We start from the raw sequence: 19,061 nt of genomic DNA, 5'->3' as shown, positions 1-19,061 counted from the left end.
ACATAATATATAATATGTACTTAGTTTTTGGGATAAAGTTATGTCATCATTGTTTTGCACTGTAACAATTTATATTCATTAACAGAAGGAGATTACATAATGATCACATCTAGAACCATACAATTTTGATAGCAATAAATACAGAGACAGAAGAGTAAACTTCTCCTCATGACAACATAAAACAATATATCATTTTTTATGAGAAGATTCTTCGGCGTAAATCACACTGGGATGCTTTTGTCGACGCGTTTCGAACCAATGATGAACCACACCCGTTGGTTCGAAATGCATCGACAAAAGCATCCCAATGTGATTTACATTGAAGAATCTTCTCATAAATCTTGATATGGATCACAGAAGCCTAAATTCAACAATATATCATTTTTCAACAAGTCGAGACAATACCAGAAAGAACAAGATAGTTCAGACCATTTCCCTTACAACTGAGAGCCAAAGGAATCTCCAATACACCATAACATTTGTTTTTTCTCCATGAACCATATAATAGAGATAAGTGTTACCAAAAAATACACAACCAATTTATCAGGTTTTGCAAGATTGTAGAGCCATAATTGTAACACATAGAAGATATAATGCACAACTAGGCAAAGGATGAGCAACACAACCATTCCATGTATAACATGTGCACTCACCAAACTTCATTTATTGATGTCCATGATGAAATTAAAAACAAACCTACTTAAAATCTATTTTAAACTGAATTTATCCAACAAAAAGAAGAGAAAGATCAAATTTACTAAGTTGTGATTCTTTAATCATTTAATACTAAGATTGATACATTAAAACATTTATATCTTAAAAAAATTGATCTCTCTAGTGCTTAATAAATCCAAAATAAGTTTACATTAATATTATCAAATCAATGAATAAATTAAACTAGTAACAAACATACTTTTTACTCATCTCAAATTGATATTATCAAATCAATCAATAAAATAATCATGTAACAAACATACTTTTATCCCATTTCAAATTTGATAGAAATTTGATAAATTTAAAAACATAATTAAAATTATATTGCAAACAAAATTTTATATATAACAAAATGACACTCTTATAAATATTACTCAATTTAAAAAAAATTCAAATTTCTAAAAATTTAATCAAAATTTTAAATTAACTAAAACTTTTCAAATAAAATCTCTTATTACACTTAAAAACCCTATACATTAAGTTATAAATCTAATCTCAAAAGTTCAACCTTCCTCTTAAAAAAATAAAATATTACTAAAAATAAATAAATTCATTCTACACATTTAAATAGTTATTGGTTAAGAGCTCGTCTTCCTTGGACGTAAGGAAATAGGTTAACGGCCCAAGACCCAAAGGCATCTGGTAGGAGTGAAAGCCTGCTCCCTTACGGACCACCAGTGGGTTATTATAGGTGGTGTGGTTTTCCTTGATAACAGTGATGAGTCAAACCGACATTCACGGATAGCAGCGAGAGATGACTGTCCTCACTGTTGGTTTGACACTTGAGTTTGATAGGTTTTTCCACCTTTGGAAAGGAAAAGTTATTGAAACCAAACTTCTTATTACACAAAAAAAAACCTATACATTAGGTTATAAATCTAATCTTAAAAGTTCAACCTTCCTCTTAAAAAAATAAAATATTACTAAAAATAAATGAATTCATTCTACACATTTAAATAGTCACTGAACCAAACTTCTTATTACACCCAAAAACCCTTCCCACTGTGTTATAAATCTAATACAAAAAATTTGATCAAAGAAAATCAATTTTCCACATCATACCATCAATCTAATAAAAACATTCTATTTATATGAATGAATGAATGATATTTTAATGTCCACGAGACTAAAAATAGTCTACGAGACTACCAACCTCCTTGTTTTTTGCCTTTTGCAATTCAACCTTTTTCTTACTCAAATTAATGATGAGCTGACCCAACTTTCTAGCAATCCCCTCACTGAAAAGACAATGCCAAAGAATTGAGGCTAACATACTACCACAACTGTCCCTGATGTCTATAAAAGCATCACATTCTAAAATGAAATGCTTTTCCGATTCCACTACCCCAGAAGTGCAAAAAGTACACACCTGTTCTTCCCAAGCTTCTTTAGGTCTCTTCCACCATCTCGTTTCACACCGAAGTTGATGTGAGTTAGTTCTTAATTGAGCAATAAGAATCTTTGCTCTCCATAGAATGCTGGCTCCAATGTACTCTTTTTGTTAGAGATCACAAGTGGGGTTGAATTCTTGAACATAGTACTTCTTCTTTCTACCCAAATCTTTTCCCCATATATGCTTACGGAACTTCTCCATAACAAAATTCTTTAACTCCTTGCTATTTGTGGGACATGCATTGAGGTAAATATTCCATTTTTGCATCCATTTGTTGTTTTTTCTCATCCATGATTTCTTTCTTTCACTCATGCCTTCATTGAAGATAACTTTCGGCCATCTACCTACTCCCATTTGCTCAATTCTTTTTAGATACCTTATAAGACACACCATAGCAATTTCTTCGATGGGAACTGCTCCTATTTCACTCAACATTATCTCATAAGGAACCAATTTATTTATTTATTTTGAACTTGCTCATGATCAAGCGTTTTTGGATTTTCTCAATTTGTTTCCATTTTGAAATAGGGATGCTGCTAGCCCATAGTTCACACCCATATAATATCATTAGACAAACTAGGAGTCCAAAAAGCACTTTAATCGTTTTCCAATCCCATAACTCTGTCTCTCTACATTTGTTTTGAAGTGCATATAATGCTTTCCACCCTCCTAAAATTCTCTTCTTTTTGCAGTCCTCCAAATTAAGCTTCTTGTTGAAATCGATCCCGAGGTACTTGTATTCATTTATTTCTTCAAGAATGTTGCCTTCAAAGAAGAACGTATGCTGACTTTGCTTCTTTTTATTAGAGAAACCCATTATTTTGGTCTTACTAGTATTGACTTGCATCCCCACTGCTTTACAAAAATGTTTAAGGGCATATAGGTGCATCTATAAGAATGTCATTAAAAAATTCTAGTTCCAAAGACAATAAATGATGATCCTATTGTAAATTTCCCCGTATATACGCTATAACCAAACACAGATTTAATACAAATCATACTCATTCCTGTTTAAAAAAAAAAAAAAAAACAAAAAAACAAACAAACAAAACAAAACAAACATATATAACATTCATATATAAAATTTGTATGTACTAATAATAATAGTGAGCTTATCATAATTGTCATATAATTGTAATATGCAACTCTATGTTTTGGAAGAAGGAAGTCTTTGTTACTTATTTTGAGATATATTTTTTTATAAAACTTCTACAACATATAATCTTCAATATTTATATAATGAAAATTATGATTTTTTCTTGGGAAAAAATATTAATTTAAATTTATCTTATAACCTATTGGAAAAGAAAAAATTATTATTTCTCCAATAACTTTGTTGATACTCTACCTCAGCTCTCAACTCATTTTGAAAACATTTCTGATAAAGCTTACCGCCTTTGTTTAATATGCATCCATTTGCTATATCAAAGTTTTGAACCTCTATATTCACATCAAGAAAATGGCGTATATTAGATACTATGACATTTATCATGAATTATTTTTCTTTATGTGTTATAAATGGTTACAAATTTGGACTAAACTATTTTTCATGAAATTTTAACTTAATATTAATAAATTTCACATAACCAGCGAACCTATATTATATATGCGATTTAATTTATATAAAACAGGAAATAAATTAATTAAGAGAGTGAGAAATTAATTCTTAAATTTTCCTGAAAATGGCAACACAACCAAAATTCAATAAACTAATTTAATCAATCAATGGAATTGAGTACCCTGCATTGTTCACATCGATCGGGTACAACCCCTGGGAGAAACTCTCTGTACCTACAGAATAATCGTAGATCGTATAGGTTTTTCCCAAACGTCGTAGCCTCTGCTCTGGGTTGGAATTGGAATCCAAATCCCCCTCTGCGAAAAAGTAGCAGGAAGGTTGTTTGGAATTGGAATCCAAATCCTCCTCGACAGATTAAAGGTTGTGACAAAGAGGGCTTTGGTTCAGTCATTCTTCATGAGGCCATCTGTTTGGTATAATAATAACTAGCCAGACCTAACTCTTTCTCCTCCGTCTGAAACCCTATAATAGAAACCATCTGAAACCTTATAATAGAAACCCCATCTGTTTGGGGGTAATGATAACTAGCCATACCCAACTCTTTCTCCCTCGTCTGAAACCCTAGAGCAGAAACCCCATCTACGGAAAATTTGAAAAACAATAAACATAAGGATACATTATATTCTATTTGAATTAATGAATGCAGAGAATAAGACTTCATAATGGGCAGCATTGTGCTGCAGGGTTTCTAAGTACCGATTTGATTTGCACACCAATTTTGTCAGAAAGAAATTCCATATTGAATGGAAACCCAGAACCCATCATAAGGAAAAATAAGATAAACTAGAAGGAACGGAGAGAGGGGGAGAGTCATGCCTGGTAGAATCACTGTTAACGAAGATGAAATGAGTGAATTTATTTCAAATAATTAATTATTATTTATTTTTTAGTTAATTAATCATATTAATGATAAACTCAACTGAAAAACAAGTACAGAAGATTTACCACCTAACTCACCTATTATATTAATTTATTTGTGCAAAATCTATTGTTAATAAAATTATAGATTCAAATTTCTTAATAATGGTGAGATTTTTTGTTAATTAAATTTGGAAAAAAATCTCATGAATGTGACAACAATAGGATTTGTTGCTAAATTAACTCCATTTATTCTTGAGAAGGAGTTATTGCATCCTATATTTGTTGTGAGAGAATTTATGATTCAGTTTTCTACTCCCAGCTATAAAAATTATTTTGTTGTAATTTCCTGTTGATTAATAAGATTGCCAATGCCTCTGTTTGGTGGACGTAGCCCAGATTGGTTGGGTGAACCACGTTAAACTTGCTGTCTTATGTTTTCTGCTGTGACGTAGCCCAGATTGGTTGGGTGAACCACGTTAAACTTGCTGTCTTATGTTTTCTGCTGTGCATGTGTGATTTATTTCATTTTCTGCTGTGATTACTTTGACAAATAATAATAATAAAATGATAGAAATCAAGAGATAAAACACTGATAATGCAAATCCTATTTCTACGTGGTGTTAAAACTTACCTGTATAAGCTCACGAAACTTCAGAGTGACGGTGAATAGGTGCACTGTTATGACACTCCTATTAAAATATAGTTTCTATTACTTTTAATTATAGTATATATATAATATAATATATATTATATATATGAATACTAATAATCTAGATTAAGGAAGAATTAAGAAGGCAAAGTAAAAATCAATACAAATTAAACTAATCATGTGAAATCCAATCTAGATGGTGAAAGAGTTAAATATGTCACTTGGGCAAATCGAATCTGGGTGGTGAGGGAGTTAGGAGCCCACCTTGCTTTCCCTCACTTCACTTTACCATGTAAGTTTAATTTATTTTTCCAAGTGCACATCATGCTTCAGAATCCCTTATAGCCCGCACTTAGGACCCTGAGACGGTGGAGCTTCAGAATCCCTTATAGCCAGCACTTAGGACCCTGAGACGGTGGAGAGTAAGGGAAAATGCAAGCGATCTTCTTGCCTATGCTCCCCAAGATGGGTGGCATGTTCATCAGAAACGTGAGCTTCAAAAATATGTCACGCAGCTACAATCAACGACAAATCTTCAAGAGAGGAATACAAATGGAAGTTATGGAGCACAGCAGCGCCGACTTCCTGCTCTCGGTGCCAAATGGTGGTGACATACGACGGTCATATGCGCTGATTATTCTCAATTATCACATTCCTCGCTTCACCGGAACTCTCTGGCATCGAGGTGCGTACTGAGGATAAGTTTTCTATTTAATGGGGGGATTCTTCAGTGTATTTGGCTGGGAATTTTTCGGTGTTTTGACTGAAGTAATGGTATTGTAGTGCAGCGCAGCTACGGTTGTGTGCTGATGGAGGGGCCAATCGCGTCTACGACGAAATTCCCTCTCTCTTCCCCATGGAAGATCCCATGCTTATTCGTAAAAGGTACATATCTCCTTGATATTTATTTTTAATGGTGGGATTCGATCCTTCGACCCCATGATCTGCTTCTTAGCGAGTATTTGATGTCATTCGGTGGATTTGGTCCTGAGGTCACTCAATCTGTTGATTTTTTATCATCTACGCGTTAAAATTCATAGCATTATTTAGGCATCAAGAAATAAGATTATGAAAGAATAGCTTGAATTTCGATGTATCAATACAAAGATATTTGAAATTCAAACTCAACATTCATAATACATTTATTGAAGGATAGGCAACTCCGTGGTTCAATCATCAATTCCATGGCTGTTAAGATGACCATCAACATTTAGGTCGTCATCATCATTATATAGTTAAATAATCTGACTAAAACGCTCTGTTGAGTGGTCCTTTGTTTGCTGGTCTGCTACATTATATTTGTAAAAAGTAAAATCTGCTCCTTTTTTCTGCTGTTGTTTCTTCAACCTCTTATATTGCTTTTGTAAAGGATGAATTTGTGTCGATGACTTTGTGGTAAGTCTTGCTTTCAATCACGTTGCAGCAACTGTCATGTAGTTTCTTGTACACCTATGAAACGAACTTTTATTCACATGGCTTTTCACACACAATGCAAATGACATTTCTGTTGCAACATTTGCTGAAGCTGGTCCTGAATGAAACATTAATTGTCAATCTTCCTTTACTGTGAACAGTATGAGTAGATCTCTCAACATATCTTTTGCAAAAATTATGCTCTGTTCTGGGGTTGATGTATTTACACATCCTTTCAACAAGCTTCCGTCACAGGTTGTCAAACTAAATCCATTGAACAATCGTTCATATGTTATGTTCACGAATCATATGATATGGTTGACATACGTCTAGGAGTTACACTTCCCAGATTTGTAAAAATCTGAATTAACGTAACGACCAAGTGAAAATTCTCTATTAAGGGATGTTAGTGTCAACCAATACGTTGGGACATAGGTTATATCGAGTTAGATATAACCATTTGTTTGTCACTCTAGTTGGAAGTCGGAACCTAGGGGTTAAGTGTGTCAAATACAAAAAGCCTCATCCCGGTTAGATTTTGTAGCATGCCTGTATACAAAGTTGGTCCATTATTATTGCAAATACAGAGAATGAAATAAAAATCTGGTAGTTTTCCCAACCTGAATATGGGACGAACCGACAGAGTTTGAATTGTAAGTTGTGTGGATAGTCCATGATAAGAGGGGTCAATGACTTCAAATACCGCCCTTTTAGAATCCCAGGGCATGCGATTGTGATTTGTACAAGTTCAACTCAGCAGTTATGTAAGCTACCCATCAAGCTATACATCAAAAGGATAATAAGGAGGACTGAGTGGTTTTCAACTTGAAACTGCCGCCGTGGAGTAGTTAGATCATCATTGTAATGCTCCGTCCCATCCCCTTGGAGGATAATCCAAGCTGAATGGGAGGTGTTAGTTTGCCCTAACCCGACCTCCATGGTCTTGTTATGGACATGGAATTACAAAATTTCCCTCTTTCCCAAAGTTAGCGGAATTAACTTTAGACTAATCCATTGTGTCTGGCTCATCGAGAGCTTTCCATCAATATAAATTTTACCTTGATCTGATTCATGGATCAAAAGTTATGGCCAATTAATCTTTAGCCCATAAACCGTCGCCCCATCAACAAGTACTGCCACGTGGAACCTTGACTGGCACCTATGGTATTGCCACATCAATTGTGGCCCCCATTGTTGCTTCTGCCACATCATCGCGCCACCGCGTTAGTCCTTCGGTGTTAACTAGCCATATCTCCGAGGCGTGACAGTGATCTTCACGTCAACTGCTAGGTGGAATTCTTGTCCTCTGCCTTTGTTAACTGCAGTCCCTGCCACTTAACTACTATCACAACAATTGAATCTCTGTGGCGCGACATAAATTTTTTCTGTCCAATGACAGTGAAAATCCTTGTCTTACGGCTCTCATCAACTCTGCGTCACCACTTATAGAACTCCTCGCAGTCTGTGGTTTGCAATGACAACACATCGACGTCATGTAGCCACGTGGCCTCCTCTAGAGGAGCCATGTGTCATCCCAAAAATTAGGCCACATGGTCCTCCAAAAGGCCATTTTTCTTGCCACGTGTCATGCTGTCTGCGTGCCACATCAACATCCTATCCATGTCATCGTGCCATGTGGACTTAGCTTACGTCCCACCCAGGTCCTGGTTCCTCATGCAAAGCGACACTTTGCCATTATAATTGTTTTCAGGGTTCCCGTGAACTCCCTCCCTGCCTATAAAGTCTCCACGTCATCATGCCTTGCCCGTCATGCTAGGGAAGGAGAAACCACCATCCAAGGCCTTGGCACGAACAGGAAACCCTCCTGTCTGGTGATGGAGAAACCTTCTGTCTTGCGGTCTCTGTGATCGTGCTGATACAACAAATAACCCACTCCACCCTAGGGGCATAGTGCGACGGAAAATTTACTATCATGCAATAGGGAGAAGTTGCATCTCATGCCTTCTGTTATGCGGCCGACCAACAACAAGCCCCTACTTAGTTAAAGACGTGGTCTGACATGGATTTAGACATTAAGCAACAAAAAACTCTCTGCTATGTCCCTGTCGAGAGTTAGCCTTCTCAGTTTGTCTCTATCTCCTTGTGTTGTAGGAACAACAAAGTTCGATGGCTCCCTTATATAGAATTCATGACTCACTCCTCGCAGGATTCACACCCTATCAATCCCAAGGGAACTGCAAACCAAAACTTCCCCAACATGATTCTTAGACCTTCTCAACCTCTACTTAGAAGGCCAATTAAGCTTTCATACAGGCTCATAAAAGAGGATGTAAACATACTGGAACGAACAAAGTTTGTTCTTCAAGTTAAATTCTCCAGAAGACTTGGAATATGTAGATCTCCATTTAGGATACAAGAATATATATTAAAAATGTATGAATAAGAATGATGTTACAATTGAGAGTAAGGGTCCTGTATATATAGCCAGGTAAGTACCCTTTCAGGAGCGGTCATGTCTGTAGAGACATGCCTATTCCCTACTAATTATTAATTAATTAATCATTGTTTATGTCTATTATTATTTATATTATTTACATATATTTTATTCATAACATTGCTTTCCCCTTCAAAAAACTTTGTCCTCAAAGCTTGTTGATGAAAAGACTTGATCTCTTTTTTGTTTTGAATGTCTTCTTGTCTTGGAACTGTCATCTTCGTTTATACAAGTTGATATGATCCTCTGAGTGATAAGCAAAACTGTCGCATTGAGAAGGGATTGGACCATCCTAAATTAACTTTCTGTGAAATATTCTGATTACTGGAAATTTGTAACGAACTGTCATCATAGGACTAGATTGAGCTTACTCCAATATTCTTTGGAACATTAGTTTGTTGTTTCTGTTCTAAATACGTAGCTTGATTGAGTTGTCTACTCTCGTGATTCGGATGTCGATAAGGAATTCTAGTGATTTGATTTTCCCTTATCTTGTTTGTGTCGTTTTCTTGATTTATTTGAAGTACTTGATTTCCTTTAGCTATGGAAGTTGAATGGTTAATTTTTGGATCTTCACTTGAATCTTTTGTTGTTGGAACTGCAACTTCTGAGTACATCTTTACTTCAGCTAGTTTGTTCTCTTCTTGAGTTGTGATATTGACTAGATCGAAATTTGTTGTTTTTTCGTCAACTCGAATTTCTACATTTGATGCTTAATTCTCGATTAGTTGTTGTACCTTCTTTTCTAATGAATTCTTGTCCTTCTTAAGCTTCTTAATTTGCGTCCAATAATTTTTCACTATGGTCTTTAAGCCGAGAAACTTCTTCATTTTTGTCAGTGCTGATCTTATCAATTTCTTTTTCAATGTTTTGTAGTACTTTTTTACCTTCTTGAAAAATTATTTTTGAAATATCTTGTATGCTTTCTAGTGTTACTGAATTTGGTTTCAGTGTAACATCTTGGAGTGTTATTTTCTTCTTCCTGTAGGAAAATGTTAAAAACTCTTTTTCGTATTTAAGATGAAAGATCCTAGAGTTTCCATTTGGGGCGAACCCAAAATAATGTCACCTTGATTGCTCCATAGGGTTTGAACTAAGAATTGCGATATAAATGTATAATCCTCAATGTTTTTTTTTTGGTAAACTTGGCAGATCTCTATTTATCATCTATTTTCCAAAACTTTTTACATCCATTTGTTCTGGGTAGTCACCTGCCCAGAGGAAACCAGGTGACCACCGGTTAGCTTTAAATCCTGTCCAAAATTTAAATAAGTTCAGAGCAATCCATCCACTATTTCTATGTTGACTGTCTCTACTGCTATCTCTAAAGATCAAAATAAACATGTTTGTATTCTTCATCATAATCAAAATTCAAAGCATTCTGGTTCGCTTGGTCATTCCTCATCTGAGGATATTACCGGAGCTGGTGCCTTGGCACTGGATCCTGGCATCTCGCTTCTCTGTTCCATTTTCCACTTTATTTCTTTCAGGGTCTGTTCAATCCTTCCTAAGGCAAGATTGTTTCGGTATGTCTGGATCTGTATGGTCACTATTTCCCTTAGAAGTTTAGCTCAGACTGGGTCCTTCTCCTTTTTGTCTTCTTGTTTTTCGACTTCTTCCCCTGCCATGTGCTCGTGGTGGAGGGTCATGGCCCGTGCCACTACGTTTTTCATGACCCAATACTGGTGCATGGTTTGTCTGAACAGGGATTGTCTTCCATTGGTAGTCCTAGGGTCTGGAACCATTCTTTCCCATTCGTCCATAGGGATATCTCGGTACCTAAGATTCTCTCTTAGGTCTCTCTCCCAGCTTGCTATCTGATCTCTGACTTCCTTCGGGTTTCCTTCCATGTAGGCGTCGATAATTGTCATCATTTGTTCTCGATCTGTCTTCCTGCCTCTTTTCTTTGTTTGACCACTTGTTCCTTCTTCCTTCTTAGCTACCCTCTTTCCTCTCCTGGGAGCCATTCTGCTTGCAGCTTGGCAGTTGTTACCTGTAGTCTTGTGCTCTCTGACCTGTTCTAAGTGCCTTCCCTGATCTGATACTGAACCTATCACAGAATCAAAGCATATGTCAAACATATTGTTTTGGTTTAAAACATTTTCCTCGGTTTCTTTCTCCTTCTTCCTTCTTGAACTTCCTTCCTTCTGATTTCCCACCAGTCTGGGTTTAGCTCCATCTCTTTTTATTCCCAGGGTCAGAAGGTATCGATAGGTTCTTCTCTTATCCCATCCCACGCAGAAGTTCAACTCCTACCTTTTTTTTCTCCTCACTCCTGGGGACTCACCCTTAGTTAATGGTAGGTGAAAGAGGTATCCCCTAGACCCGGGTTTCTTAGGCTTTTTTACAGGTTTTCTTCTGGCTGCACTCCCGCCCCTCCCCCTAGATTGCAATGCCTCCACACTGGAAATCAGGAATTTCCTTTCCCAGCTTCCTTCTCTCGGGTCTTCAGGCACTCGGCCTTTCATACCTATGGGACTAGCTATGACCCAGATTCTAAAGGGGGAACTGTTGAATTTTATCTCAGGGTGGCCCTCGCTCTCATAGGTTTCTATGCCTTTCCTCTCGCTCTCTCTGTCCTGGGTAGACGTAATCTCTTCGGGACTATTTTTCCCCATTCCACTGGAACTGCTAGAGGAATTGATATGAAAATGCCAGAGTTGATTGCAAAACCAATTTCCTAGAGTCCTACTTCTCAAACATACAAAGCTATCAGAAGTTAGAGCCAGGGGTATTACATACCGGCTTGCCAAGCTTCGCCTTTCTTCCGCCTTCTGCGTCTTCTCGCTTCCGCCACTTCCTTTCTCGTCACCTTTCCTCATCTTCATCTGCATGCATAATGTCTCTTTCCTATTTTCCTTGAGATTTATCTCTTTTTTGTTCCCGACGTTTGTCTTTACTGCCAGCTGTCTTGTTTTATTCCCGACACGGATCCCTTCCTTCCTGTCTCGGGATGCTGCCCTCCTGTCCTGTCTACCATTGTCTTTCATTAATTCCTTTCCTCTCCCGGCTGCTCTTGCCGTAGTAATTCTAGCTCTGTTCTGCCACTTGTCTTTATTTCTCTGCCCGCCTTCGTTTTCTCTGTCCTGCCCTTTCCTCTGACATTCCTTTCCGGCTCCTCCCCCGTACTCTCAGGAGGTGTACCTCCTCTGCCCTGCTCCGTCATCCTTCTGATCACCTGTCTACTCCTGTCCTGTTCCTCTCCTGTCCTTTCCTGCGTCTATCCTTTTCCCTCTCTGCTCTGGCCATCTCTCTTTGATTTCTCTAGATTTTCGCTCGTATTCATATCTTTTTCTATGAGTTGTATCAGGTGTGCCATTTCCTCCTTCTGGTTTAGCTCTGCCCCGCTTACATCTAGCTGTTGGTCTCCATTCTTGCATCCCCAATTCGCTAGGCAGTCTGCTGGTTCATTTCCTCTTCTTCTCACATGGGTTGGTAGTGTGTATGCTATCCTTCTCAGCAATTTGCTTATCTCCTTGACTATCCATGCGGTCCGCCAGCTGTGACTCAACTTTTCTGCTGGTGTTTCGCTCTGTAGCTGTTTAATTATGTCTATAACTAGCTTTGAATCTCCTTCTACCTGGAGTTTCTGGTACCCCTCTCGTATTGCTATTTCCATCCCCCTTTTCAGCGCATGGAATTCTGCTTCGTTGTTCGATGCATTGCCACAGTCCATCGCATATACCCTTAGTGTCCTTCCCCTGTCATCTCTGAATATTCCCCCAATGCCTGCCTCCCCTGGGTTTCCTTTTGCAGCTCCGTCGAAATTCAACTTTATGAATCCCTGCTGAGGATTCCTGTAGTAATTGTTGTCCTCTACTTCTTTGGCCTGGTGTTTCCTTGCAGCCATATCTATTTTGCTTAGTTTTAGTTGCAGACGGTTCAGAATTCGTGTCTCTGTTTGGTCCGCTTTCCAGTCTTCATCGTTCCACTTCTCTATAATTATGGTCTCTCTTATGTTTTGGATGGTTTGGTTCCATATATCATTCATTGCTCTGCCATCTTCCTTAAAAATCAATCGGCTCCTTTCTTTCCATATGTTTCACATGATGAACCATAGGGAAAGATTCCAAGCTTTGTTCAGGACTGCATTTTGGTAAGGTTTTCTCCATTTTTCTACCGTTAATTTCATACTATTTATGTTTCTGTCACTAATTTCGAAGAGTTGCTGGTGGTGTCACCACAAGGTGCTGCTGACTCGACAGGTGTTAGTTAGGTGTTCCATCGTTTCTTCTTGTTCCTGGCATAGCACGCAGCGTGAGGGGCCTTGCGTCCCCTTCCTTGCAACTGGTCCCATGTTAAAGCTCGCCCATGGGTCATAATCTAGGTAAACAACGCTATCTTCGGCCAGGTTTTCATTTTCCAAATTCTGTCCCATTTTTTTGTTTCAGGGTTGCTAGTATTACCTGCTTTTATGTAGTATCCTTCTGCTATCGTGAACATCCCTTTAATTCTTTTTCCCCATCTTATGATGTTCGTCCCTTCTTTGACCGCTATTCTTCTTGTCACCATCTCCTTTTCGTAGTTTGCCCATTGTTCTGTTTCTGGTGCTTCTTGCCAGTCTTCCTTTTTTTTCCATTTTCTCTAGTATCCGTCCATTTCAGGGAGCCAGTAGTTTCAGACTGCATCTTCCTCCATTTGGGTGGTGAACTGGTGAATTTCTTGGAGTTGAGGTTGCTGACGAAGTTTTTCTCTTTGTTGCCATGCCTCATCCTAGAAGTTCGCTTTGTCCCCCTCCCTTATTTCCCAAAAGCTATGTTCTCTTATCAGGTCCCTATTTGATCTTGCCAGGTTCCATATTACAGAGCCTTTCTTTTCCGATTGGCTTCTCAGTTTTCCTTCTAAAGATCTGGCCATCTCGTATTTTTTCTCCCACAGCTTTTTCCACAAGTCTTCTCCTCCTTGTATCCATCTCCACCACAATTTTGCCCCCATTACCTGGTTTAGGATATATGGGTCTCGCAGCCCTAGTCCTCCTTCTGTTAATGTTTTACTTAGCCATTTCTAGGATAACAACACCCACTTTTTAGTTTTGCTCGTCCCTTGCCATAGGAATTTTTTGAAAATCTCCACCATTTTTTGACATATTGTTTTTGGTATAGCTTGGCTAGTCATTTGATAAATTGGAATGGATTGGAGAACTGATTTGAGGAGGATGATGCGGCTTGGGGTGTTCAGAGCCCTGAAAGTCCAATTGTCCATTCGTTTCTGTATCTTTCCCATCAGGGCTCCCTAGTTAGCAATTCTATTTGCTTTTCACATAGTTGAATGCCTAGGTATTTAGTGGGGAATTTCCCTGCTCTAAATCCCATGGTTCTTGCCAGGAATAATTGGGAAGTCATTTGAGTGTTGAAGAAGTAAATTTCCGATTTTTCTTTATTTATCTCAGTACTTGTTGCTCTTGTAAATTCGCCGAGGATTTCCATTAATTGCTTTGCTTCTTTGAGGTTGGCCTGTCCATACAACATGACATCATCCACAAATTGTTGATGGGTTAGGGGTAGTTCATCTCCCCACAGTCTGAGTCCCTTTAGCTATCCGCTATTCACTTTAGCTTTTATCAGTCTTCCTAGACCATCAACAGCTAGGATGAACAGAAATGGGGATAGTGGATCACCCTGCCTAAGTCCTCTGGACGGGTTAAAGGCTTCTGAAGGTGTCCCATTTAGCAGTATGGACATAACTGGCGTAGTTATCATGGACATTACCCACTCTATCCATCTGTCATCAAAGCCATAAGCTTTGAGGATTTTCTGGAGATATTCCCAGCTTAGTCTGTCATATGCTTTAGCTAAGTCTAGTTTGATCATCATCCCCTTGTGTTTTGCAGTGTTGCACTAATCTCAATTATATCGTAAAATCGCGAGTTTTTGAAATCAGCGATATTATCGGCCGATAAATACACGTATTTTTTTCGGCAATTTTTATGAAAAATCGTGATTTTTTTCGTAAAAATCTAAAAAATCGCGAAAAAAATAAAAATAAAAAAAATTTATGAGGAGGAGGAGGTGACACAACCTACCCAAGCTACCCCTGTCACTAGTAGAGGATGTGGTCTACCTCTTGTAGTTCCTATTTCTTCAGCTGCTAGAGCACAACAGAGTCCACTGCCAACTCCACTGACATCTACATCTAGAGGGGCAAAGGAAATCAGTAGTATTAGACTATAGTTATTTGGTTCATTTCATTGTATATGACATTATACTCATGATATGAAATACATTATTATATCTTTTGTTGATATTTTGAGGCTGAGTTGGGAGTCATGAGTCAAGACTTACTATTTAGGACATGATTAATTGTTATGTGTGATGTGGCACTAGAAATGATATTAAACATCTTATATATTAGTTCTTTTATCATATTTTTGTGTCAATGTATTTATTTTATGTTGTAGATGCTTTAGATATTAAAAAAATTGAAAAAAAATGAATATTTTTGTATGTTACAATTTTTTCCCGATTTTTACCGATTTTTTTCTCAATTTTTACGATTTTTTCCTATTTTTTTCTCCGTGCCAATTTAATCCCAATAACGATTAATCCAACATTGGTGTTTTGAGTTCTTCAGTGAATGGATTGCTTCTTGAGCTACTATAATTCCGTCCACTATTTGTCTCCCTTTGACAAACCCCATCTGTTCCTGTGAAATCAGCTCTGGTAGTATAGGTTTTAGTCTATTCACCATTATAGTAGCTAAGATTTTGTAAATTACATTACATAGTGCTATCGGTCTGAATCCTTGTGGTTCCTCAGCCTTTTCCATCTTCGGAATCAGGGCGAGGAAGGTAGCATTCAAAGCCGGGTGCATTCTTTTTGTGCATCTGGATTCTTCCACTACATTTACAATATCTTGACTCATGAAGCTCCATGTGGCTTGGAAGAATTCCGAGGTATATCCATCTGGTCCTGGTGCTTTGTTCTTTGCCATCGCCTTCACTGTCTCTTCTACTTCTGTTTCTGTTATAACCCTTAGGAGTGCCATGTTCTGTTCTCTATTCACCATTTTGGGTATATATTGGCTTATTTTAGCTATATCTTCCTCTCTATTGTTTTGCGTTTCGGTCAAGATTCCTTTGAAGTGCTGTACCAGCAGGTTCTCCATTTCCTCTTTCTGAGTTAACCTGTTGCCTTGGCTATCCTTTAGAGAGAATATTCTGTTTTGCTGTCTGTGCTGTTGCATAGCCTTATGGAAGAATTTCGTATTTCTCTCCCCCTCTTTCAACCATTGTATTCTCGATTTTTGTCTCCATAAGATTTCCTCTTGTTTTCTTCTTTCCTCCAGCCTATTTAGTACCATTCCTTCTTCCTCTGCTAATTCTTCAGTTCTCCCATCTTCTATGATTTTCTGTTGGATTCTTTTCATTTCTATCTGAAGCTTTTCTTGGTCTTTTTGAATATTTCCAAATTCCTCTCTATTCCACTTCTTTATTTTACCTTTGAGATCTTTTAATCTTAGCTGTAGAGTGTGCATTTTGTTTCTTCCGTTTATTCCAGTCTCATTCTCCTTCCACCAATTTTTCATTTTTTCTATGAAGGTTGGATCTCTCAACCAGAATGCCTCGAACCTGAAGGGTCTATTCTGATTCTGTTGGTTCATGGCGATTTCTAATTTTATGGGCCAATGATTGGACCCCTGGCAGGGTAGGATTGTTGCTTCGTAGAAAATGTCCTTCCCTATGAAATGTTCTATTGCAAGGAACCTGTCAAGCCTGGAAGCTATTTGCTTGCTTCCTCCTCTACGATTGTTCCAAGTGTATTTGCCATTAATGGTGTGGATGTCTATCATTTTCAGTTCTGATTGTATGTCCCTGAATCTTTCCATGTCCAGTTCTTCTCTTTGCAGTCCACCTTTCTTTTCACCCTTTGAGGTTGTCATATTAAAGTCTCCGGCTATCAGCCACAACTTTTCTTTGTGCAGGTTTCCTAGCTATTGCAGTTGAAGGAGGAAGCTTCCTCTTTCCACTGGTATATGGGGTCCATATACTGCCGAAACCAAGAACCATTCTCTATGGCCTATAAGCCGGAACCTCCCAGTGAGTATCCTTTTCATTCCTATCCAGTAATCTACTGTGACTTCTGCAGGGTTCCATAAAATTGCAATTCCCCCCGCGCTGCCTTTTGCATCAATTGTCATACATTCATATGTAGGTTTGATTTTGTTTAAGATTTCCTCCATTTTCCTCCCTGCTATTTTTGTTTCCTGTAACAGCATTATTTGGGGTCTTTCTCTTTTTATCCTTTCTGCTAGGTATCTCTGTTTACCTTTGCTGTTAAGTCCTCGTATATTCCAGGATGTAATTATCATTGGGTGGTTGGGTTTGTTTGATGGAATACCGCCGAGAGTGGAACTACTCTTCCAGTGTTCACTAACATTTCCCCCATAATCTGTATCGATTCCTGAATATTCCGCCTGCCTCTTTTTTTTCCTCCTTTCGCTTTACTTTGTTGATCTTGATTATTTTTTGGTTGGATGCCTAATTGTTCAACCATTTCTGTCTTTCCCTGATCTTGTTTTTCTTTGTATTTTTGAAAGGTTTCTCTGTATAATTTTTTTTCCTCTTCTGGGATGAACCTTTCATCCAAGTGTCTCCATTCATCTAGAAGTTTCCTCAGGATTTCTTCTTCTAACGTTGGATCTTCCCCTCTGTTGATATCGATTTCCATTACTTCATTTTCCATTTTCTCTCCCTTTTCCTTTCCTTCCTTTTCCGTTGATTCACTTTGGGTTTTTCTCTTAGTATGTTTTGTGCCTTGGCTTGTGCTGCCCTCCTGTTCTTTCTCCTCCTGATAGTCCATTATTTGAATTTCCTTATCTTCTTCTTCTTCTTGTAGAACTTCAAATCTGTTTGACTTATTTGGTTTGGTTTGTTGTTCCTTTTTTCCTTCCTTGGGGTTTTCCTTTGTAGGTCTTTTTTTGTTTTTTATCTCCTGAAACCCTTCTTTATCTTCTTGATTTTTCCTCTGTTGCTTGTTTCTCCGTTCTTCCTCTTCTGTGTTAAGAGGGCATTCCTTGAAAAGATGTCCATATTCATGACACCTTCTGCATCTGAAAGGGATATGCTCGTAGTCCAACGTTTGTTGCCATACCTCCTCATGGTATTCTAGCTCGACTGACCCCAGGATCGGGTCGGCTATGTTCATATAGACACAGATTCTTGCATATGAAGTGTATCTTCCCTTCTTTGTTGAATCAGCTATTTTAACAAAGCTTCCTATGGTATTTCCTATTCCCTCTAGGATCTCTGGATCCCAGAAATCCATTGGTAATCCGAACAGTCTTACCCAAACCGGGGTTGCTAGGAATTTTTCTTTATTAGGGTTATAACATTCCTCCCAGTACCTCATGAACAATCCTGCATTATAATGGAAATAGGGACCATTTTCAAACACTCTTTCTTTATCTTGCAGGTTTGAGAAAATTACCGTAAAGAAGCCTCTTGCTCCCAGCTTTAGCTCTATGTGGCCTCGAGGTTGCCATTTTTGTTGGATCCATCTGGTGAGGTCCTTTTCCGACGGCCAAACTCCAATAAACTTGCATATTAGTGCATGGTCCTTCATGTAGCTTCTATAGCGCTCCAGTTTATTCATTGGAATAATGAATCTTGGTTTTTCCACTGTGCACGGTAAGCACTTGCCTTTGCTACCTGCCTGCCATCTTGCTCCGAGAACAGGTCCCTGTATCTTCGTCTCCTCGTCCGGATTGCTGTTGCTCGGTCCTTCTCCTGCCACTGCGTCTCTATAGGAGGGGATCTCTCCCCTCCTGTCTTCCTCTGTCATTGCTGTAATCTCTTGGTTTCAGTGCCACTTTCTGACTGCGATTTGTGGTTTTCCGCGCCGCCTACCTCATGGCCGCATGACCATTAGGGTTGCAGAGCTCCAAAAAACCTCTCATATTAATTTTTCGATAAAATAATTTGTTTTTTTTAATAACCATTCTCTAAAGGCATTATTTCTGGAGGCATATAATCCTCAATGTTTAATTGTAAATTGGTTAT

General features: G+C 38.1%; 1 protein-coding gene across 1 annotated transcript in view; it reads left to right on the top strand.

The window, feature by feature from the left end:
* Positions 1-5,453: 5,453 nt before the first annotated feature.
* Positions 5,454-19,061, top strand: part of LOC149217662 (thiamine pyrophosphokinase 1-like) — a 293,604-nt gene continuing 279,996 nt past the window's right edge. Inside the window, exons 1-2 of the mRNA XM_089391396.1 lie at positions 5,454-5,881; positions 5,985-6,081. Of these exons, the coding sequence (XP_089247522.1) occupies positions 5,629-5,881; positions 5,985-6,081 (350 nt within the window). The 5' untranslated portion in view covers positions 5,454-5,628. The remainder of the gene's footprint in view (positions 5,882-5,984; positions 6,082-19,061) is intronic.

This window comes from Pinus tabuliformis, chromosome 1_1, assembly GCF_031772625.1.
Source record: "Pinus tabuliformis cultivar Carrire ecotype Pingquan chromosome 1_1, CPIR1, whole genome shotgun sequence".
Lineage (NCBI taxonomy): Eukaryota > Viridiplantae > Streptophyta > Pinopsida > Pinales > Pinaceae > Pinus > Pinus tabuliformis.
Note: the sequence above shows the minus strand (reverse complement) of the source record. Positions and strands in the feature narration are given on the sequence as shown.